General features: G+C 40.0%; 1 protein-coding gene across 3 annotated transcripts in view; it reads right to left on the bottom strand.

Moving 5' to 3' along the window:
• Positions 1–2194: 2194 nt before the first annotated feature.
• The window catches only part of BMPR2 (bone morphogenetic protein receptor type 2), a 102278-nt gene continuing 79227 nt past the window's right edge, over positions 2195–25245 (bottom strand). For 2 of the 3 annotated variants that reach the window (XM_079311461.1, XM_079311462.1), the window contains exons 6-13: positions 24097–24327; positions 20802–20916; positions 19102–19262; positions 18242–18389; positions 17175–17311; positions 13536–13708; positions 11245–12479; positions 2195–9650 (exon numbers count right to left, since the gene is read on the bottom strand). In XM_079311461.1, coding sequence (XP_079167587.1) covers positions 9400–9650; positions 11245–12479; positions 13536–13708; positions 17175–17311; positions 18242–18389; positions 19102–19262; positions 20802–20916; positions 24097–24327 — 2451 coding nt within the window. In that variant the 3' untranslated portion in view covers positions 2195–9399. Of the gene's footprint in view, positions 9651–9836; positions 9918–11244; positions 12480–13535; positions 13709–17174; positions 17312–18241; positions 18390–19101; positions 19263–20801; positions 20917–24096; positions 24328–25245 lie in introns of all 3 variants that reach the window. The other variant, XM_079311463.1, reaches the window with a different exon arrangement.

Raw genomic sequence — 25245 nt, 5'->3', positions numbered from 1 at the left:
GTCCATTATCTGCCCAAACCACCTGCCTGTTCTCTACTGACTGTATGTCCTTGTTCTCAAAAGGACTTGATGGACCGTGATAGAGGGTGCTGGAAAGCTCCTGTGCTGTGAATTGAAATCCACCTGGACCAGTTGTTTCCAACATTTCTCAGTATTTGCACCCTTAACATTTTTCCAGTTCTCATGTGAGCCCTGTCTAGAAATGCCATTTGCTCAGACACCACATAGTAAATACAGACTTGCTTTCCTTAATCACCTCCCACAGACCAGCTGTCCTCAGACAGCCTTATTTGTTGTCTTTGTAAAAGAGTCATCAATGATCCCCAAAGCATGACTTCAACTCAGATCACCATTTGTGGATTTCTCAGACTTTCTGCATGGTACTGAGAGCTGTAAGAAGATGCCCTGACATAAAAGCAGAATACCCAAGTGTGCCATTTAAATTCCAGGAATCAAAACATTTCAAATCTTCACTGGATGGAGAATGACAATGTTTCAGGTTAACATGAAAGCTGAATTTATACAAATATTTTTGTATAGTTGAGTTTTCCTGCCTGTGGAAAATTAACCTTCTTATCCAATAGAATGTGTTTTGGGTCACGGCAGCGAGCAGATGTGTATAATCTCCTGCATGTGGAGAATTTCCATAACATCAGAATTAGCAAGAAGTAAATAGGGAAAAAAACCCTGAATGGAAACAAATGCAAGACTGACATGGCTGTGTTCCACAAAGTACTTTCTGCAGCTGCATCACTGCTGTGGAACAAAGGGGAATATAATTACTGTTGTTTTACTTTCATTTCGCATTAGCAAAGTAAAAGCAAATAAAAGTAGTTGTTCTTTCTGCAGGTGAGAGCTGGCAGAGGTGAGTGTATGAGCTCACACAAGGAAATTATGAGGAGACTTTCTTAAGCCTGAGTAGCTTATGCACCCAAAGAAAAATCTATCAGTAAAATTCACCATTCACACTCAGTTCCTGCAGGGCTGAGTCAGGCCTCTCAGATGCCCTGAGGATAAGGCTCAGCCACACCTGCTGGGGTAGGGCAGGACTTGGCTGCTCTCACTGTCAGCCAAGCCAAGCGTGAGAACTGCTTTTGGGGACACAGCTACCTTTGTTATGCTGGCCCCAACTCCCAGTGTGCTTCCTGCTTGCAGGGACAGCTAGGCCTGCCATGGTCCCTTTCTTAGCCAAAAGTTTCTAGGTTCACTTGTGGGGCTGAGATGATTTGCCATACAGGCAGATACTCAACATTACTTGCCTCATTTTGTTGCTTCCTTCTTATTTATGATGGCAAGAAATGAAGCTCCTCATTCTGTCTGCCTTCTTTCTTTGAATTTTGGAGTTCTTTGGCCAGAGACTTGCACCACTTACTTGCTTGCAAAAACCATCACTGTGGATAGAGAAAAATATATTAACAGTGATTGAGTAGGAGTGACAAAAACAACAAAGCAACTGAGCTGCAGGACGGATGCCACCAATCTGTGTGTAGTGGAAAAGTGTCAGTCAGTGGAGATCTGCAGCATCCTTCTACTATAACTCAATCCATCTTTTTCAGTCCTGCTGGATAGGACAGTAGCTCCAGGCTGGGGAAGCTTCTGCTTATAAGAATGCCAGGATATTGTCTCTTCATGGGGAGGGGGAGGTGCCATATTTTGTGTGGGAAGGGTAAGGGGTTGCTGTTTTTATTCTTTTAATTCTTTAAATCCTCCACGTGCCAGGTTGCCATCAATCCTGTGCTCTCCCCAAGTACCAACCAAAACTGAAGGAGTAAAGTATTTAGTTTAACACCTCTTTCTCTTGTTTTCTTTCCCTATTTTTCTCCATTTACACTTAGCAGACAAAGTGTGACAAGAGGTCATGCAAGGCCTGCTGCTCTGGAATGTTTGCAAAGCCATATTCAGCTCCAACACAAGCACCTGACCTGGCTGCCCAGTGAGAAAGGGGCAGAGGGGACCAGGGCACTCCACCTCTCCAGCAAGGGCAAGCCCCAGTGATTGCTAATGCACAGAACCACCTGGGACCTGTCCATGGTAAAGGTGTCTGGAAGTCTTATTCATCCCTTAGTAATCAGAGAATTCCGTATCCTCCAACCAACCAACACAGCTGCCATGGGGGTTTCCTCTTCCTCTCATTCCTGGAGCATGTTAGTACTTGTGGTCAGTAATGACATGAGCCACCAACAAAAGACCATGCTTTTTGTCATTAATATGATCTTTAATAAATGGAATAATGCACCATTTTTACAGCAAGCCTTTTCTCTCAGGCCTAAAGAACAGCCTTTTAAATGTTCTTATCCAATGCCTCTGTATCAATACAATCTCTTTATTTAGGTTTATATATAACAAAGCAATTCTTACAAGTATTCATAGAAAACTCTGTAGTGGCTTTAACAATGTCAGCTTTCGTAGTGGCATCCACAGATGATTAAAACCAAAAATTAGCTTTTTATTTCATACTCACACTGTTCCATGAAACACAACTTATACAGCATAGCAAGGGTATTGGGCAGCTTATACAAAAGAAATAACTGAAAGCAATTATTTATAAATTCATACATGATATTTCCTCAGTCGTTTGAGAGGAAAACCAAAAATACCCGTTAACAAAAGGGTTCTGATGAGACTCCATAATCTAGGATTTCTCCCCCTCTTCCCCCAGAAAAGCTCGCTCAGAAAGTAATGCTCTCTTTACAGTCTTTCATAAGGAAAATGGCAGTTTCACATCTTATTTCAGCCTTTACAGAAGACCAAACCCTAGAAATTCATTCTTGCCATGTTTATTTTCCTCTTATACTGCATTTGGGGGGGGGAAATAATCAACAGCGATTGTAAAACATGATTCCAGCTTATATAAATGTGAATAGAGCTTTCCTCTACAGACAAAAAGCAGACAAGAAACATATACATACAAACCGTTTTAAATACGTTTCAACAGTGTGAAAGAGAGAGGAGAGTCACCAATCAGGAAATTCGAAAGTGACGAATGAGTCAGCTATAACTTGGACTTGCCTGTTTGTTCCTGTGACTTCTTACAAACTACAAAGACCAGAAACATTAACTATTCTCTGAATAAACAAGACTGAAGTGTGAAACTTCATGATACAGTTGTGAAGCACAAAAAAGAAAGTGAATCAAGTGCTCTAGAAATAAACCTCACACATTTGCTGTCCTAAAAATAAGTGAACGGGCTACAAAAAGTGGAGGTTTCCTTGGAACTAGGAAGTTATAAATGCTAATTATTTCTGCTTCAGAATAGTTACCAGGTGAGATGCTGTGCCCCATGGACACACTCCAGTGATACATCTGCAGAAGCCTGCAAGGAGTGGGAAGAAATCCTTCCTTCCTGTGCTGTGGAAGCATGGTGTATGCATTGAAGTTAGCCAACTGAACAACTTGCAAATTCCAACAACTGCTGATGGAAACAGCAACAGGCTTTGCAAAAAGCTGATGATTACACTATGAATTAGCATAACTCCAACTAGCTCCTGCTTATTATGCACATGTGTATATTAAACCAGAGTGAAATGAACAGAAATGGCCAGAAAAAGTAATTTGTGTTAATAATGCACTGCTAACACAGACCTGCATGGAGCCCAGATCAGCAACAAAGGGCCTTGGTGTGAATGAGGATTTATCTTGAACCATTCCACTCCCACTCCCCAAATGCAGTTCCACTTCTTGACAAAGCCACAGCTGCCCTGTGCTGACCCAGCTCCACAGCCTGAATCCCCAACCAGCAACACCCAGCAAGGCTCAGGAGCCAGGGCTGCCCCTGCAGCCCCACATTCCACATCAGCTTTCCTAGGGCTAATCCTCCCCAGAAGAGTTTATTTACCACCACAGCCAGCAGAACCCACCCCTCCTCTGCCCACAGACAAAGGCAGATTCCTGTTGGCTCCCAAGAGCTCAGCCACGAGCTGATGAGGTGCCCACTCCCTCAGAAACACAGGTGCTGAACATAACATCCACTTGGATTTGCAGGAGCACCCACATCTGGTACTGCAGAAATGGAAGTTCTGCCTCCAGTTTTACTCAGTACAAAAGAAACCCCAAATTAGAAATCTGATTTGTTATTTTTTCATGTCAAAACTGAATCTACTTAGGGGATGCTGAGATCAAAAAAGGGATGTATTTCTATAGCTACAGTTTCATATGACAATATAGAAGCCTAAAATGTAATTGGATTTAATGGACTAAAATACTATGTTTAAATGGCAACCACATATATAACTATAGCTACTACATAAAAAAGCCTTGTAAAAATTATCACGTGTTAAGTGTTTTGGGTTATTTTTTGATCTTTGAGAGAGGTATCTTAAATGACTCAGCTTCAGATAAAGCTTGTCATGTGCATTCCCAGGTTTCCCTCTCTCTCTCTCATAAATCCATTCTGCCCAAACAATCTGTGACAAGTCTGTCACAGGAGATCTTGAGCTGCTGGACTATGTGTCACAGTCTGATCCCAGCTTTACTGTGATGCACTACAGACAATTTTAAAATGGCATATGAAACCCCCCCCAACATTATACTTTCTACCAGTGCTACCATCTGATGCTGTAACTCACAGAATTTAATCCTGGAACTTACACACAACATACATATGCATCTACATACATACAGAGTTACATAAAAATATATAGATCTGGCTTCACTGCAATATGTATAGTTTTTTCACTGAAGAAAGGCTTGAGGCTGAACAAAAAATAGTAAGCATGTTTTAAAAAGGTAACTATATTTACCTGTTGAATTGGGTAACCAGGGAGACCAGACAGAAAAGTTCAAATAATCCAAATTCATGCAAAACACTAAGTTGTTCAGTCTATGATCCAACTTTCAAAGACTCCTCAATCCAATTTCAATTTACTTAGATGAGCAGCTACAAATCTTCAAATTAGACATCAGGTCATTTATATGCTACTGTATTTGGCAATTTTTATTTTTATGGCTTAAACCCAGCCTATTTCAGCAATGGGACCAGCCATCATTTTTATACAAGTAAAAATTACAGCATAATTATTTTCTAATGTATAGACTAAATATGTAAATTTTAAAATTCTCCCTAATTAGGCAAGAAATGTCCACAATAACATTTTAGTGGCAGAAAGGCTATGAACTTTTGTATTTTTCATTAAAGAAAATTATAATCTGAACACAGACACAGTAATGTTATATTAGTGGATATTTTTTAACATTGGTAAAAGGAACATCATTAGAGCAAAATGCACTGAACACCTTAAGTAGGGCATATGCAATGTATACATATATATTTTTAAGTAAAAAATCATCACTATTAAGTTTGGGCCAATGATTTATTCCACACAGTTAAATAACTTCCTTATTCTCCTCTCTGAGGCAGGTAGGATTCCAGATTTCTTTTAGAGAAAGCTGACAGGTGGGGGAATAAGAACTTTCTGAACATATTTATGAGGTGGGTGTTTTTTGTTGCTTGTTTCCTGAAAATTGCCAGCATCTATCTTGCATTGTTTTGTGCCCAGTGCACCGAAAAAAAAATCAAAATGTGTTGCCTTTGAAAATTTGGTAAATTTTCTATATGAAAACAAGAGACAAACAGATGGCACTAAGAAAGCTAAACAAGAGTGGAAATATGGTTTCTGAAAATACTCTATGATATTATCAGATGGCTTTCTTTTAAATTAGAAATACCTTTACTTTAGCTGTGCAGTGTAAGTGCATCTTGGAGTTTCAAGAAAGGCCTTGGTAATATTAACTGGCTAGTAAAGCCAGTAAGCTGTAAAGCATTAAAAACAAATTCAGGGAAGTGTTGCAGATAATATGACCTGTAACTACCAATTTTAGAAGACATGTGATCAAAGGGTTAGAATTCACATTCTAAAAACCATGTTATGTTGGTATGTACATTACAGGAAACAGAACAAGAGACAATGCATTAACCTAAGCAACTCTCCTGGCTTCTACCAGTGAGCCATTTTCTATACCTAGCAAGATTTTGGATTTTGTCTTATAGAGACAAACATAAAAAATGTTTGCTCTATCATTTTACTTGAATTCTCCATTATAAATTACCGTAACAAATATTCTACTATTGCCTACTTGACAGTGGCACAATTAATAGGTATTTACACTACCATTCTATTTTAATTTTGCTATATTTATCTTGTCAGCAATAAACATGAGAAATTGATAGAAAATTATCAACTTTCATTATTTTAAGAACCAAACAAAACAAGCAAAATCATAACTCACAAGGAAATGAATCACATTTGTCTTCCTTGTTTGCTGTACAGTATCAACTGTCCCTGTGTTTGATTTGTAGGAGTCTCTCTCTTACATGTATTTTGTTTGGTTAAGGATGATTCCCTGTGGCACAAGATAAAATTCAGTATCATTAACCTTACTGAGAAAGTATTCTATGGACACTGGATTATGTGCTGTGAGGAAAAAAAATAGCATTACTACATTAAACATTAAAACCAAACTGCTAATCTGATTTTATCTAGCTGTGCAGAATTACAGTATTTTGACACCTATTCAAGAGTTTTCTTTGACCTTTAAAAAAGAATAGATTTTTATCTATTTAATCTATAGGGTATTTTATGATAAAGTACATTTTTCTGTCATGTTACAAATTATATTTATCCATGAAAGATTGCACAGACAACCTGGCTACTAATTATAACTTATTCCAAAGGCTCTCCAGCAAGTAACAGAAATAGACAAAGGAAAGAAAAAAAGTATTGTTTAAGAATGCTGAAGGAAAACTGCAGAACATTTTCATCTGGTCTTAAAGTTATTCTGATTGAATTGATCACAAGAAAGTTGGATTTCTTACAAAGGCATGGTCTGCAAAGAAAGGCTACAAGACTGGTGCAATTCTGTCTCAGCAGAAAGAAGCAGCAGTCAGAGAAGTAATTTTTCTCTCCCCAGAGTTAGTAAGAGTCCTAAATACTGTTTTCAGCCCACATTCTGAAATGCTGATGGATGACACATGCAAGGCAAAGCAAAAGTCATGGGGAAAGGAGTGGAGAACCCTCAACACCACAATAGGGTGCTCACCAAAAACACCACAGTGCACTCCAAATGGAGACTCACAGGAGGCCACAAGAGAAGAGAGCCACAGTGAGCAATATGAACAGAATGCCAGAAATCCTGATTCAGGTCTTGAAACCCAGCTGAGCAACTGGCAGGTTTTCAACATCTGGGACATGAGACTGCAGCAGATGGGAAGCCAGAGAGTGAATTAAAAGTCAAACCAGAAGAAGGCTGTGTTTTTAAAAAGGGGAGATAGAACTGTATTATACAGGGGGAAAACATAATTATGCCTCAGAGACAAGAGGTACTATTTGAACTAGTGCTTAAAGAACACAGGGAGATCAAAATGTGCCTTGTGGCTTGTCTTTCTATATCTACACTTAATCAAAGTCTGAATTTATAGTGCTATCTCTTGAGGATATCTAAGAGAATCTAAGAAATGTTAAGAAGCATTACAAGAGAAAAATCATAGCAATCAAGCACAAGCAAGGGATTTTGGGGAGCAGCAAGAATCAGATGCAAGCAAGGCATGTATTAGGTTAGCTGTATCAACCGATAGAGAAGAACAAGGTTGGCAAAGTTTACCTCAGGGAGAAAAAATGGTGAAACAGCAAGGAAACAAATGAGCTTAAGAGCAGAGCATCTGCTTCAGTCAGCTGAAAGGAGACAGGCTGGAGGAGGCAATTGTATGCTGCCAGTATCCTGCCACAGGAGTCTGGCAGCCTGACTGAATTGATTTTCTTTCTTTGAACATCACCAGTTTTCAGATGAAGTGATAAATCTTTGCTTGTTACCAAAGACTGATGTGTTACATCTTTTTATACCCAGATAGATTTTACTGAAGTGTTTTTAATTGGAAAGAATGTTTCTCAGGTGGAAGGCTATTTCTTAGGTGAAAGGAGGTTCTAACAAATAAGAAAATAATTTTCTTTCAGTAGACAGTAAAACCAATCATTCCAAAAAAAGGAAAGGTTAACTTGAGACAGTGAAAAAAATTTATCTCAATACCTATTACACTCACATTCACTGACAGCTAAAATCAATGTGCATACAAACTGAAAGAAGGGACTAAGCAAAGGAGAAAAGAAATCCCCAACCCTCCCCCACAAGCACCCATGAATTTTAAAAGCATGCAATAAATTTTAACAAGATGAATGAGGGCCTCTAAGAACTCTGAAGGGAGGATGAGTTTCAACTCAACTTGGCAACAACAATCAATTAGGATGCACCCACCTGCATAAGTAATCAGGCTGATTTTTACCCCATACTGTCTGTAAGGAGGTAAATCAGGAAAGACTTGTGACTCATCACAAAACTGTCTTGTGCCAAGTAAGATGCATTTTTTTTTCTCTGTGTAAACAAAATACGTTCACAACCTATCTTCACTCAAGCTTTTGACAACTATTAATATTTCCGAATAAAATGTATTTTTCAATGTACATCATTAGTGATCTAAATAAGGTTTTACATAAATACAGGGGGTGAAACTGCACACAAAATAAAATGGAAAAAATGGCTGACACTGTTTCCTTACGTTTGTTCAACATTTTGTTACTCCACAGGCTGGCATCTACTACTATAAAGGAAACACATTTTGATTTGGGAGGATCCAAAGAAAAGTACGGAGCTCTGATTTTTTTTTTTTTTTGTTCCTTTTTTAAAGCCCTTTCAAGTTGGGGGAAATTCATGCATTGTCACCTCTGAGCACAATGTGATATTGGCAGCTGCTTCAAGCTGGCTACGATGTGCAAAGTTCACTGTCATGACCGGCTGACTGCTCAACTGTCAAGGAAAAATTAACAAATACAAAAATGGGAACATGTGGCAGTTTTAGAAACACACTTTTCAATAAAGCCTACTGTGAACTATAGACTATTGCACATTTCAACATGACACAAAGAAAATAAAGGGTTCAAAAGAGAATACACTTTGTAACATAGAAATATACAGACTAGCTTGTGCACAGAAATCAAAACATGGTTACAAGACACCACTGCAGTCAAACCTGTCTTATAGTCTGCTTATGATCTTAGTGACCTTAAGAAACTGGTCCAAACTGATTATCAGCAATACTTTTTTTTGTTACCTTTTTTTTAAAAAAATATTTTGAGACCACATCTTTGATACACATATATATATTCCGTGGTCAAAACAGACAGACTTAACTTTAGCGATACTAAATAAAAGTGCAAAAACGTTCAAAAAATAAAACAAAATAAAAAAATATGGAAGCATAAGCTAAAAATTTTCTGCATAGCTGAAATCTATTTAAAGCGAGTCCTTGGTAGGGGTTGCTGACAGGAGGAGAAAGCAGTTTTTTAAAACATCTTCTGCACGTTTGTTTCAAAGAACTCAACAACAAGGTCATTTGCGGGCCGTGTAAGTGTTTCACAGGCAGTTCACCCCTGCGTCCTTAGAGACCATGGTGGTGGCAGTGCCCCCCTCTGCAAGGTAGACAGCAGTGCTGGATTTGGGGGGCCCTGCCTGCTCGCTGCCGTTGTTGTTGACCTCGCAGTGCAGCGGCTCCGTGGAGATCACCCACGTGGACGGGCGCCAGCGCTTGAGGGAGTACGGCGTCTTCACGCGCTTCTTGATCTTCTCTCCTGAGCCCGACTTGCCATCCTGTGAGCAGTCACCTACTGAGGGGGAAAAACAAAACAAGGAAACAGAACAGAAAATAGGATTGTGAGGAAGGTAAGATTAGATTGGAGCTCAGGGTTGTTACTTGTGAAACGGAACGAAAGAACAAAATCTTTAAACACAGAAACAAAGGCTTAGATTCTACTCTCTGTCAGAAATTATTTCAGTGCAGTAATTTGTGTTACTTGGAATGCACATTGGCATCAAACAGGACAATCAGCATTTGATATATGAGGGGCTTTTGCAATCATAGCATCTTACTTTACCTGCAATGGGAGGTACAAAACCACGTTGCTACTACAGGACAGCGAAGCTTAGAATTTAAATAGTGCAATTAAATGGTAGGTCCCAAATCCTCCTGGCAAAACATTTCACCTGAAGACAAAATGGTCCATTCTCTGTTAAGATATTAAGTCAGGATTTGGAATGCTGGCTTGGAAAACTGGCAAAACTTCAGCAGTTGAAATCTGATTGTTAAAAAACTTTACACAATTTAACTTAACTCTCAATTAAAGAAAGTCACTGCAACAAACTTCTTTCTTCATCTCGGTAAGATTTCAACTCAAATCAACATGTTGAGACAAAAAATTAATGTTTCCTACTTAAAAGGAAGGCTTACACATTCCATTGCTGAATATTCAACTACATTTGTTGAAAGATATGTTCTGGTTTGGTTTTAAACCTGTTATTTCCAAAGATGCCTGGCATCTCAGTTTACTCCATTAGTATCAAAGCATCTTCCTAAACACAGTAACAAGATTTGCAAGAACCTTTCAAGATTACAGTGACTTCTGGAAATATATTTGCTTTAAAATGCACACCAGGAGGTCTTTCTAATAGCTCAAATAGGCTCAAATCTAGAGGATGTACTTAAATTAACTATAACTACAGAATTGCATTCTTACTGTAAGAAGGGAGAGCCCCGCTATTACCTCAGACCTCTGGCCAAAAAACTCTCAAGGAAGTTATACTGAAATAAACTATTAAGATCAATTCCTTCTCTAATTACTTGTAATAATTTTTATGCACATGGCAAATTGATGAATAACTGCTCCAATTGTTGGAGCTAGGACAGCAAAATAGAAAATGCCTGACCCTCCGTTTAGGCTGGGCTAATACAGTAAAACCAGTTGCTTTAAAATCATGAAGCATATAAGTAGTTAATACAATAAATTATTTTAATTAATGTATTTTAGAGATAGTTATTTTTAAGAGAATGAGGAAAAGTAAGGAAAAAAAGGGGTAAGATCCCCCTGTGGGAAAAAACAGGACACTTTTTGCAGCTACCAAAGGTAGGAGCCTTGCAAGGAATAATGAAAGCTAACCTAGAGACAAAATGGATGGGTTAGAAAGAGACAGATTTATTCTGTGTATGTGGAAGGATGATAGTGATCTAATATACTGGAAATGATGGAGACAGGACTTAATGAAAAAGACTGAAATCGTGCTGAGAGAAATTACATTTATATGAGATTTAATAAGTATGCTTTAAGGAGAGACAGGAGAGACAGAAATAATTTCTGTTCAAGCAGATCTATGCAGTTATTAGGTAGAAAGGTGTCAGGGAAGCTGTTCAGTCCTGCAGGCACTTACACTGGATACTACTGCTATCCAAACTACTGGTGGCCGACAGATCCAGCGAGTTGGGCCTCTGTGCTCTCCGGGGCTGGCTGTGCCCGGGGTTCCTGGCCATGGCCTGGCTGCCGGCGGCCGCGTCTGCGCAGGGGTTGCTGTTGTTGTTGTTGGCGTTGGTGCGGCCGGCGTCCAGCGGCCGCTCCCTCCTGTCCCCCAGGCGCTCCAGCACGCCCTCGTCGTGGCCCACCTGCTGCTCCCGCCGCAGCAGCGGCTCGTGCTCGTCGGGGCTGGAGTTGATGTTCAGCCGGCTGTCCTCCCCGCTGAACTGGTTCTGCAGCATCTCCTGGGCCCTGCCGCTGCCCTGGCCCGAGGGCACGGCGCCGTTGGCGTAGGGGGCCGCGCCGGCGTGCGAGCCGCGCCCGGCCACCCCGTTCATGGTGACCGTCACCACGTGGGGCTCGGCGGCGTTGATGGTGTTCATCTTGGCAACGCCCGTCTCCACTTGCTTCAGGTTGGATTTGTGCTTGCCGCCGAACTTTAGCCGCGGCTCCTTGGTGGAGTTTTTGGTGTTTAGAGGGAGGCTGGTAGGCCTCTTCGGAAGGTTCTGCTGCTTGGGTAGAGGATAGACCTGAGCAGACGGGACATCAGGAATCAAACACGCCTGACCGTTGGCAGCTTGCGTGAAGTCCTGCTGTCCTGTCACCTCTACTGCAAGTTTTATCAGTGGATAAAGCAAGCTGGAACTAGTGCTGCTCAGTGGATCCGGCCCGCTAAACTGCTTAAGCGAATGTTCCATCAGATTCTCATCAGAGCTTTCTTTCAGGTTCTTATCCACTTCTTTTGGATCCAATTTATTTGTCTCCAAGTCCTCCTCCGTTAGCTGCAGGCACACAGGGGTGGGCCCACCCGGCTGCATGACATTTGTAGTGTGCAAGTTTGTCTCATCCGAGTAAGGCATTTCGGATATGGTGGTCATGCCAGTGCTGGGAGTGAGGCCAGTTGTGTTGGTGGTGGACAAGCTGGTGACGCTCGTCTCGGGACTAGGGATGCGAGCTTGTGCCTGCTGCCGCTCGTAGTTAATGGAATTTCTGTTCTTTTCCCCTGAAGTCAAGGGTGTAGTGGACATTGAATGTTCAGAAGAAATGTTCTTCACTATGCTGTCAGCATGGTGGATTGAATCTTCAATGTAGGAAGAGGAAGAATAATCTGGGTATGGCCTTATTTTTGATACACGTCTGTGATGTGACAGATTCCTTTAAGAAAAAAAAGTGGTATTAAGATCATATATGTAAAAATCAAGTCATAATGCTCCTCGTTTAAGAGAGCTGAATGCCTTTCTGTTTCTTTTTGTGCATAAACTAAGGATAGATACAGTACAAACTGCGGTATTTCAGCAACTTCTTGAAAGGTGCTGGGGATAAGAAAATTGGTTTTACTGGGGCAAATTTTCATCATGGATGTTATTTCCTAAGAGAACAGCAATCTTCTACTTGTCCAATGTGCCGTTTGTCCCACTGGCAAAGTACTGCTAAGGTTCTGTTCTAGATTCAGAGAAGTGATGCTGAACAGGGTCAACAAAAACCCAACAGACAAGATCAAGAAAGTGGTTCTGGGAAAATGTCACAAGATCCTAAACTAGGAAAACTACTATTTTGACAATTTAGGTATTCTATGATTTGAACATAGTATTTTTTCATGACAATAAACAGTCAAATACAGCAACATTGTTCTTCTCTCAAATCTGGACTTCTAAAGTATACTATTAAGCACTAAAGTCAGCTCTGCAAATTCTTATTCCCTCTGGATCATATATAAGCAGAGAGCAGCACCTCTCCTGCTGGGGTCAAAATAACAGTGACTTAAACAATGGCTCTGCAGTGTGTTAACTGAAAAACTACAGGTTTGAGACTTGGTAATTTCCTGAATTCATACTCATTGCAAATTCACAGTTTAGCAGAACACTTTAAACAGAAGTTTGATGCACCATTTAGCAAGTGTACTTAAAGACAATTCACTTTGTCACTTCATACCATGGCAAGCCTGCTGAGACAGTTTGCCTAAGCTCAGGTCAAATGCCCCCCCTGTGAGAAATACAGTTCTGTACATAAAAGGTGCTTGAATTCTGGGGACACACAGGAGATCCTCAGAACACAAGTAATTGGGATTCTGTCATGCAGTACCCATATGCAGACTAGGTCATGTAACACACACCACTCAATGGGTGCAGCAAGCTGTAGCTTGTCCTGGAGTGAGCTGAGCACTGCACTGGGCATTTCCTGCTGACTACCCCAAATGTCTTCTCTTCTTACCTCTCATTTTGCATGGCAGTTGACATAGGGTTCACTGTTGGACTAACTGATTTATTTCTCTCCCAAATCATCATGAGTTCTGCCATCCTCTCCTCAGCACACTGTGCTGTTAGTCGAGCTTCTGCATCTTGATCCCAACAATCTTCAATTGTTTCTTTAAGTGACCTCACAGCCTGCCAGGAGACAAAACCCCTTTAAATTATCTTATCTTTATATTGTGCTTCTGATTTACTGTTTTATGGCAGCATTCTATATGCCTGAAAACAGCCACAAGCTGGTGAAAGAGAGAAACAGGAGATACACAATTTCATTCAGAGCTAATTTAACCTAATAATTGCTATATGCAAGTCCAATATCACACCTCACATACACACACCAATGGGGAAGACACTTAGGAAAAGCTGCATTCACCAATGCTCATACAACCTCCAGCCAGCCCCCTGATGGATGCATGCTCTGCTCTCTCTCCTTGCCTTATGGGAGCTGTGTAGTAAGGATGCTGATATTCTGGAAGTGCTGCCACAGTCACTCCCACAGTTCTGCTAATGGGCGCTGCCTTGCTCCCCTGCACTGAATGCAAGTAACAGCCATGCTCACTTCATCATCCTTGTCCCTCCTCTGTTTACCACAGTGACATCCAAATGTCTCATGAGTATCAATGGATTTGTCTGCACCATGGGAGGAGATTTTTGTGGCACTTGTTTTACAGGTGGAGAAACAGAAACACACACGCGTTCCTGGCAGCACACTGTGGGATGAACTGTACAGTCAGGACTAGAGCTCAAGACCTCCAAAATGCACTGCCATATGTTCAGGGAACTAGAGAGGAAACAACTGAAATTACAAGCACTGAACACTTCTGTTTCCACTCCATCTGGAGTACAAAAGCCAGGCAGACATTTATGGGCCCCTGCTGCCAGTCTGTGGCCCATGGAGGGGATCTGGTTTGCCAGCACAGCCCACATCCACAGCCCAGCTTTAACCTCTCCAGCAGTGAGGACTGTGCACAATCCCAGCTGGGCACTAAGGCATTCAGTGGGTCCTGCTGACTGTCTCAGTGCCAGAACTGCCCTGTGCCCTGCTGGCACTGGAAGCAGGACTAGCTCTAGCATGAGCCAGGAGCTCCTCACCATGGAGTGGGCTCCTGGCATTGCCTGCACCTGGCAATCACTGCTGCCTGTGATGCAGCTCTGGCTGCACAGGTGGGGACGAGCAAGCAAACCTCTCATCTCCCTTCCCACAGCACATCACAGAGGGGATAAGCCAATATCCTCCCCTTAGCTGAGGGACATGAGTCTGAAAACACCCTCAGGGACAGGGACAAGATAGGGTACTGGATCCATTCCCCCCCCCCCCATAATAAAATGCCTTCATTCAGCTTTTAGGACTTGATTTCATCACCATTTAGACTAAGTCAGTGGACACCCTGATCTCCTGCCTTGCTTCTTTGCAGAACTCTCTCCTACAGCAAACCAGCAGCAAACAACCACTGTTTAATTTGATACTATCTGTCCTCTAGCAGATTCTTTCCTTTTGATGTGTTAAGGATCATTAAAGGAACACAGTAGAGATTGTATAGACAGTTATCAAAACTGAAGTTCTTCAGAGTCACATTCACCACAATTATGTGTTTTCTATTAATTTCTGGTTGAAAGACAACTATGCTAAAACTAAGCCATTTACAAGTACTAGCACTCATCAAAAAGATAGAAGGGACCAGAAATCTGCATTGTTCTATTATTCTGTTAATATCCTTCAGAGCTGACCTCTGAAGTCAAACATGGACCCCATATAGCAAGTGAGACAAGAATACTGTAACATCTCAACCCAGTTTAAAACCTTTTAATCATTTTATGTACATCCTGTGCTCAGGTTGTTGCTTTATGCTGCAAAAACCAAAACTGATAATCAAGGTCTGTAACATAACAGAGATGGTTGCAGAAGCAGACTAAGACTTCATGAGTTTCATAGAAGAACTTGCATGAAGGTGATATAACCCAGCATACCAGCAGAACTTTAAATAATGGAAAAAAGTCTTTTATCCTATGTATTAGATACAGGAGGTTAGGACATGGTCTAGAGTGAGGTTATCTGGAGCTTAATTTTCTACACTATCTGCCCTAGAGTGCTCATTCAGATATTATCCTAGACTGGCATAGGGTGGAGGAAGTTTTTGACACCTGTGATTTTCCTTCTTTTCTCTTAAACCAATGATGTAGATCAATTCTTAGAACTGGAGTTATTCACCATTTTGATTATTCAGAGAAAAAATTAGTACCAACACAAGGAGGCATTTTAAATATGGGGCTCATCTAATAATGCTGGAGTCTATCAGCTTGCTAGAAGATAATTAACATTTAAAATGGTAGTCTGCAAAACAAAACAAACCTTGAACTGTTTCAGTTTTAAATGTCCTCAGAAAGAGATGTCAAGCTTGGCTCTTCCAATGCTGCACTTGCCAACGTGGCTACAGTTAAAACAGCTGTTGTTTGATTTCCTATATACTTTGGGCACTGATTTCTCTTTTTTCCTCTTCCCCACTTTGCCCCTGTGACTGGGTGGCCAGAAGTGTGCAATAAAAGCACCTCTTTGGAAGCTCTGGGCTCAGTTACAACATGTTTTACTGCATTGTACCACTGCAGGCTACGCTCCTCTCCCAAAGCAGGTCCCTACATATTTACAAGTACCAGCACAGGTGAGGCCTTGGGCTCCTCCTTGATTGCATAGTAGCTACAAACTTATCAACCACCAGAGTCTCTGAAGATTGAAGGGCATCCTTTCAATAAGGGAAGAACAAGAAGTATCTTTTAAAATAACAGTCAAAGATGCCATTTTCACACTTGCAATTAAGCTGTATTACCTTGTATCAGGTGGAACCCAGGAACTGTTTGCATACCACTTTGCTGGTAATAAAAGACAAACAGCCACCTCTAAACCCAGGGGATTCACATTACCTGACCCTTGCTGCAGATGAAAGCAAGCACAGACTCTCACCAGAGTTCAGCTGACTTGCTCCAACTTGTTGGCCTGAAGGAGCAAGGCTATAAGCCATAGCTACACTCATTCAAAACAACAAACAATATTATGATGTTTATAGTCTTGAAAACAAAAATTGCAGATCAAATGAAGCCATAAAGATTTTTTTATGTAGTTATAATGAAATGATTGCTAGAAGCTTTAGCCTCTGCAAATCCAAGTTCAAAAAAGTTTATTACAACGTTTACCCATTTCAGTTTTGGAACAGTGTATTGACATTTTTGCCAGCTATTTTAGTTCAGTTTTATTAGTTTATAAGATGTCAAAAGGCAAAAAATGGCTTTGTGTTTCTTATTCAGAATATGGAGAACACATGGGCACTTCATTTACCACACTACAGATAGTGTCTAAAATTAATGTGACAGGTTATCTTCTGTATATCACATGCAACAACAACATTTTTCCTTAAAAGAAATTTAGTTCTCATGTCAATAACTTCAAAAAACTAAATTCAATATTTAAAAAATCCTGAAAGAAACAGCTCCAAATCCTTAACTACTGACAAAGGAGAAAAATCCCCCAAACCTAAAAGATTGCTTTTAAGATATGAGTACACCCTAAAGCTGGTCAAATCATTGTTTCTTTGAAAATATTCTCTCTCACCAGGCTATTCTCCTTCCATGCTTCTGGGAATTTTGGTCTTTGCTTCTCTCTAGACACCAAGACTTGCATATCTTCAAAAGTGGGATGGTTTCCGACTTCAGTCTGGAAAGCCATCTGGTACTCTGGCACAGATTCCCCTGTTAGCAAAAGAAAGAAAGAAAAAAAAATCAGTCACAGATTATAAGGCAGAGCAAAGGCTTTCGGTTGATGAAAGGCATTATCAAAGTTTCTGTCTATCGAGATGCTCTCCACTTTCCCCCAAGTCTAACTTCCAAAAAAAGCTGAATTAACTGCAAATAAACTAAGTGCTGTTCAGCAAACTTTCAAAGGATAGCATCCTCAGACTCTGCTGGTTCAGTGGCACATTTGAAATGTCTTGGAGCCTGAAGATGACACCTTCTTTCTGTGAAACCCCAATGACTGCTCATATTCATGCACTTCATTTGGGAGGAAGCCCAGCAAGATTAGAAGCCTCTGCACACAAAACACAGCTGTTGGACTGCAGAGACTATGCTGCATTTCAGATTCAGTCTGTATGCTGTGGTTTGGGAAGAAATGGTGGATGGGGCACTATTTCACATGTAAATTTTAAGTCTACTTCCTTTTCATTCATGTTACAGACAGGGAGGATTTCCCTGAATTTTCAATGTCCTATCATAAATAAAAGTACAACTATCTAAAGGCTTCATTAAGTCATAGCATTTTTTCATGATGAAAAGTCTGAAAGACACTTCAGGCAGTTCTATCAGTTCTCAGAACTGGAAACGCTGGACAATAATATCAACAATAATAATGCTAAAATGATACATAGCACGAGGTCTGCAAACACCTGAGAAGGTAGCACCAAGGCATTACTGAGCAGGTAGCACCAAGGTTCCAGCAGGAACCACGCCTTGCCCTGAGATGAACTGTCCTGACAAACACCACCTCGAACACTAGATGGCACCGACTTAATGGCAGAAGCAATTGAGAGAACTCCTTCTCCACTTGCACAAGCTGGGCTCAGGAGTAGCTTGGTTGCTGGTGCCACTTCTAGTATTCTGGTTTTGTCCAGTTATTCTCCTTACCTGGGAAGAGGTCTGTACATCTCATGAATATCTCCCAGTAGATGAGGCCCAGTGCATACATATCTACTTGTTTCAAAGCAGATTCACAGTCTCTCAAGTTCACTGCTCCTTCCAGCACTTCTGGGGCCATATAGCGGATCGTACCGACCTGGGAAAACATCAAAACAATGTTCCACATCAGGAAGTAATCTCCAAATTCAATTAAGTAGTTTAATACCCTGTTCTGCTTGGTATTTTCTATAGTTAAGGAAAACACAGCTCGTTCCTAATCAACGTCCTCATCTTCTGGATTCTTACGAGTCTAGTCATAAGAAATCCCTTCCCCTACTCTGTCACTTTTTTGTGACAAAACAGAATTATTTTGTTCCTTACTTAATGTACTCATATGAAATATGATACTGTAGAAATGTTTATTTTTCCTGAAATTACTCTGTTAAACACCAAGGTATTTATTATAATGGAAGAGGATCCTGCTGACTAGGAATTGTTCCCTATTTCTGGACTGTCAGCAAGGTTCAACCCCATCTTCTATAGCCAAAGGCTATTAACACTCTTGGTAGATACCTGTTCATTTTCACTAGGACATCTTTTAGATCAGAGCACTTACTCATCAGTACTTGTAGGACAGTATTTTGTCAAAGGGCTATTCCACATCCCTGCACTTTAACCAGCAGTTTCCCTGTTTCTTTGTTCAGTATGGAAAGATCTAGATGGAACTCTTCTGCACTAGGTAATTTCAATTTAGCACTTGCTTTCTAAGGGAGAGTGAATAGCACTGTGTAGCACGTTCTTTGAATGACATGAAGTTTTTCTGAAAAAGCACATTTCAGAGATTGTACCACCTGCACATTTGTGCTTACCTCACTGATGGCTGCATTGTCCTCCTCCCCCGGCCGCACCAGCCTGTTCCCGGTTAATTTCATGGAGAGCCCGAAGTCGCTGATGACACAGGTGCCGTCGTTCTTCACCAGCACGTTGCGGCTGTTCAAGTCCCGATGGGAGATGGCGGGTTTGTAATGCTCTGCAGGGCACACCCAACTGCTCGTTACTGTGGGAGAATTTACTCTTTGGCAGAATGAGAGAACCTCACCGTGTCTGCTCAGCTATGATCAACAGAGAACAGACTTATTTTTCAGAAAGCCACCCTTTCTGCTTCTTTGCAAAGAGCTCCAGAGGAAGCTATCTAGAGAAAACTGACTGGCACCCAGAGTGTCACTGTATCTGTATGATATATTATACAGTTCTAATGTTCACCAGCAGTCTTCTTCCCAAGGGATATTTCAGCATTATTTTGGCAGTGGAGACATTGTATACTTAAACACAGACCTGCTGCCACAGCCCTAGCAGCCATTCCAAATACTCTGTTATTTCCACACTCCAGCACCAATAATTCACATTATAATTGGAATTAGCATTGGAACTTATTTAGAAGATATGCAGAAGATATTCCAGAGAGTCTGAACATGTTCATCTTGCAAGGGATCTGATTTTTTTCCAAAGAATAATCTAATTTGTTCCTAGTTTTTATTTATTTTGTTAGTAAAGCAGCCAGCAGTACGGAACTCGTTTTAGGGTGGAATTTATTTTTCTCCACTCCTTCCCAGCATTCACAGACTTTGTCTCTCACTCCTTTATGATGGAAAGCTTACACATTTTCTGGTTGCTAATGGACACACCTGTCTGCACATCTCAAAATGATGACATTAAGATGATAGCTGCAGTTTCAATGGCACATAGGAATACTGATTTGGGTATTTTCAGCACTTTTAATAGCATCTTTAGTTGTCATTCTTTGCTAGTGCTCATGCTTAACATTTGAGATATACAGTTTGAAATTTTAATCCAAACATTAGCACCTTAATGTGGATATAATGAAACCAGCCTTTTCTTTACTGCCAAAAACTTAATGTTTCAGTGCCAGGCCATATTCTGCAGCCTGACACATCACAGATCTCAGAATATTTACTTCATAATTATGATACTTCAGCTGCTGAAATACTGGCTGAAGCATGCACGCAGAGATAGAAAGACCCAAATCAATACATTGTCACAGCCAGTATTCTAATTAAGTACCAGAAGCCCAGCAGTATTGTTTGTACACAGCAGATAGCCCAAACCCTCAGACAAAAATCCAGAGACGTGATAAATAAAACTACGGTGGGGTTAGAAGATTTAATTTTATAGTACACAGCTCACATACAAAGAAAAAATTGCTTTGGTGATTTTTTTTTCCCTGAACTGCAAAAACAGACATAATAACACATCTGTTTGCCCTCTGCCAGAGAGGCAGCCAGTGCTTCAGGTCCTCAACAGTCTGTTGCCATGACACAGCAGCACTGCACAGCTCTGCCTCCTCCTGCCTCAGACTCTGCTTTCACACAGGGGTCACAGAGCCCACAGCTCGGGCTTGTTCTGAAGGAGGGAACACACCAGAAGTTCTGAGCAATCTCTATTGGCATTCATCATTTCCTACCCACAGTAGACAAAAGGAAGGTTGGAATCCACTGCCTGGTAGAAATAAGAATATACTGGAGATGTTTGCATCCCCTCCTGGCCTTACCTCCTCGAGGCAGCTCCGTGTGCAGGTACGCCAAGCCCCGCGTTATGGAGTGAGCCAAACGACAGGAGCTCACCCAGTCACTTGTGTGGAGACTCAAATATTTGCACAAAGAACCCTAAAAAGAACCCCCCAAAAACGACAAAACAACAAAAAAAACATGGATTAAAATCATTGTCCAGTAGAATAATTCAAAATCTTTTGGAGACTCAGTTTTATCCACTGCTTCCAAAAGGTACAAATCTGCAACTGCTTGTGTGTTTACCCACATGCTTTAAACACAAGGTTTGACTGAAGCTTCATTAAATTCCAGAGCTGCCATTTCATTTCTCTGAAGTGGAAAAAATTTTATCACAGAGTAACATGGATTGTCTCTAGAAAAAATGGTATTAATTAAAAAAGTCTTGTTGCAGAACAGAATAAAGCTAACTGCAGATGCAACAGCCTGGGTTTCCAAAAAGTGGGCTTTAGACCATTAGCACTTACAGAATACTCAACATCTCTCACAGGTCTTGCTATAAACCATTTATGTTTCAAAACAAAACAGCCCAAAGGCAATTTCAAATAGGAGAGAGTCCACATCCACTGAAGAAATAGCTTTTCTTGAAAGCAAAGTTAGATGTGTAAAATGGGGGATCTCCTAGTGATTTGTACAAGTTTACACAAGCAGTTTGTGATTGTTTAAAATGCTGTTATATGAACTTCAAATAGGTTCTGTAATACATAAAAAATCTGGGAATCCACCTAGAAATAAAGGAATTTCACATTTTTCCTTGTTTACAGCTTTGTAAGAAATATAAGCCCTCTTATTAGCCTCCAAATGTCATCAGCTTGGCTTTTTCTCTTGGTTTAGTGGGTTGAGATTCCAGCTCATTCTAAAGGAGGCCACAGGATTGTTGTCATGATGTGACTGGGAAATATTCACTCTATTAAACCAAGCTTCAAGATCTTTCTGCTGCAGAGCCTGCCCACCACCTGATGTTTTTAAAGCTAGCTGAAGGATGTGATTTTATGTTTTTAGTGAAGTTAATAGGATAACCAGGAAAGGCTGTAGTCAAGATTTAGAGAGTGATATACTTGTAATTAAGACTATCATGTCAGAGTCATGAGTTACATGTTAAATTTGTGATATTTTTTCTGACTATAACTTTTGATAAAACTGCTATTTTTAAAAATTGGAGATTCTATTTGTGTTTTAGAACTATTTTCCTGTTGTTCTAAATGAACAAGAGTGTCTGACTACTGGGGTGGTAATTCTGTGTCTATTACATATTGCCTACTATGACATTCCTCACAACTGACTCTTTTACTGACATGCTACACCCCAGAGTCCCATCAGAACAGCATGCTGATTGATAAATACACATATCATTCCTTTTACTTGCCTATTTCCTTTGGTCTAAAGGCATATTTGGATAAAAACACAACCTGGGTCAAACCTATCTGTTTTGCTTTCACCAAGGTAACACCAAGAACAATTTTCTCTGTAAAAGTGCCCTGGTTTATGTGTTTTTACTTTCAGGAAGGGAAGGATTTTGAGGGAGAATGATGTTTTGGATGGGGAATATTTCACCTGCACATCTTGTATTGGTTAGCCCTTACTGAAATCAGATTTATGGCTCCAGTTTGAAGACTGCAATTCCCTTCTAGCAGGGCTGCCACAGCAGGTTTCCTTTTCTGCTGTTAACTCCACATAAAACAGAACATCTGCTCACTGAATTACAGATCACACTGTGCATTAATTACACCTGCTGTGCACTTTTTCCAATGACTTCCAAACAACCAGTGGATTGATTTTAGACTAATCTTGCTGTTCTTAATACCACATTGGGAAGGAATCTGATAATATGATGTCATAAGCTTCATCTGTATATTTAATCAGGTCATTAACAGAGCCTGTTTACATAAGCAACAAGACAATCTTCTATCAAATTACATTTCAATTGAAAATCCTTTCATTCAAGAAAACAGCAAAACCAAATCACTTGTGAAGACAGTTATGCTGTGCCCTCCCAGGAGTAGAATACTCACTTGATTTTACTTAACTTTCATTTTATTAGATGAAAACATGCCAGTTTTGTCAGAATTGCATGCTTTGCCACTGTCTATGTGGTATGGGCACAACTGACCTTTTCCATGGTCACTCCTAGTTTCTGCATCTCTTCCTAGATGCCTGTTTTACAAGCTGACATCATCAAGTGTGTTCTCACTTAAAAGTTTCAGTTAGTATATAGTGTATATGTGTGTAAATACATTTGTGTATTTACTTTTTTATATTTAAGGTATTTACTTCCACAGGTGCACTTAACTTTCAATATAAGCATTTACACAGAGCCTAAAAACCCCTAAGACAGGCCATCATTACTGCAACTTAGCACTGTTCTGCTCCTTTTGGCTATTTAAATAAGCTGCTTTTGTCCTACTGCCTCCATAAAAGATCAGGCTTCAGCCACCCCCTTCACACACTGCAGGAAATACGAGTTTACTTATGTGAGACCGAAAAGCTTGTTAAAAAACATTTAACTGAATAACTAAACTTCTTTCCCATACACAGGGAAAAAAAAAACCCAAAAAACCCAACACATTTTTTTGCATTTTCATATATATAACCCCCACCTACACCTTGTGATTTCTCAGGAAAGCTATTCACATTCATATTGAATATATTTTGAGTGTGTGTACAGAACATTAAGTACCCTAATCCATGAATTTGGGAAATACAAGAATTCAGTTAGTTGAGGAGATTTTAAGATACGGCTCTGGAAAATAAGGCTGCCTTCTTAAGATATGTCCTACATCATCAGTATATGCCACAGAAAGCTCTAAAGAAGATAACAGGATAAAAAGACACCCTGATTTATAGTACCACAAACTAGATTGACAACAACCTTGCACCTATTACATTCCACTGTAAAAAAACCCCACTATTTACAGCTATTGAACAAGGTCATAAGACAGAGAAAATGTCTTAATATTAGGAAGTTTTAAATTTATTATTTTTAAATAAAAATGACTTGTCACTAAATAAGGATAAAATTGACTAAAAACACCTTGCACCAAAACCAAGAGCAAATACTCCAGAGCAAGGAATTTGTAAGGCTACATTTGCTAGCACTAACCAGGAAATCTGAAAGGGTATTACAGTAACCCACAATAAGGTCCATTAAAATTGTCATTTATATGGATTGCTTTTACATTACTGTGCAGGAAGCACCTCCAAAACCTTAAAGTACATCCTTTTCACGTGGCTATTCTTAGGATTCTTAACCAGCCCAATTGATTTCTCTGCAGCACTTACATTGGGGTAATATTCCATCACCAGCAAATATTCCATCCGGCCGTCTGCAGTGAATCTCTCATCCCCCACGATGAAGCGAGCGATGTTTTCGTGTTCCATCAGTGGAATCCTGTAAATGTTCCTCTCATTGACAAAGTTCTGACGGTTGGCAAAAGAAAAGACTTTGACAGCAACTGGACGTTCATCCAGGGAACCTTTATACACTGCTCCGTATCGCCCCCGGCCAATCAGCTGCAACAAGTAGAAAGAATTAGTTCACAAAATGACAGATGAAGACACAACCCAACTTTTCACTCTATGAGAATTGTATGCCAACTTTTGTCCTGATTTATATTATAAGAATAGTGAAGGTAGTGAGTATTTTGTAATAAAAAACAGAATTAGAGGGTATTTTGAGGCTGGAAACTTCAGCACAAGTCAACGTAAGTCTTACTAAATTGATTTATAATCTGAATACCTAGTAAATACATCATAAATAATCTATTCAGTACTTTTATATACAGAATCAATAAAACACATGTGTTTTGTGCTGCTAATTCTCTTATTAACTTTTGCCTCCTAGAGATTTATAGCTTTTATGTGATCAATTTCATTTCACTCCAGAAATCACAGACATTAAGCAAAACATTTTAGGTTTAAGACAGTTTATAAGCAGTACCTTTCAGGTTAGTAATAACAAAATATGCATTTGTAATGCAAAATACATGCCAAAAGAGGTAAACAGATTTTAACAGAGGGAAGTAATTGCTGACTACCTGTGAATCTTTATTCTAGCCCTCACTATGTTACAGTTTTCACATCTCCATAGTAACTGCAGAAGAAAAATGTCATGTCTACTATAAACCAAAATGCAGGACCACCTTCAGGAAGAGCCTTAATTTCTCAAGCTCAAATAATTCCAACTACTTAAGAATTTATACAATTATTTAAAATAATTTTCAGGATAATAAGGATTTCATGAGCCTTTTTTACTTTTTAAATACTTACAAATGGAGGAGGAAGAGCAAACAGAAGGGGTAACAAAAAGTAATGTTTCTAAAGATGATAAAATTGTTTTGCAGGAAAGTTTTCCAAAAATAAAGTATCATTTAATGGAGAGACTTTTTATTTCTGAGTCATTTAACATCACTGGGCTGCAAAGCAGCAGCA

The sequence above is a fragment of the Erithacus rubecula genome, assembly GCF_903797595.1.
Source record: "Erithacus rubecula genome assembly, chromosome: 8".
Lineage (NCBI taxonomy): Eukaryota > Metazoa > Chordata > Aves > Passeriformes > Muscicapidae > Erithacus > Erithacus rubecula.
This window is presented reverse-complemented; position numbering and strand designations above follow the sequence as displayed.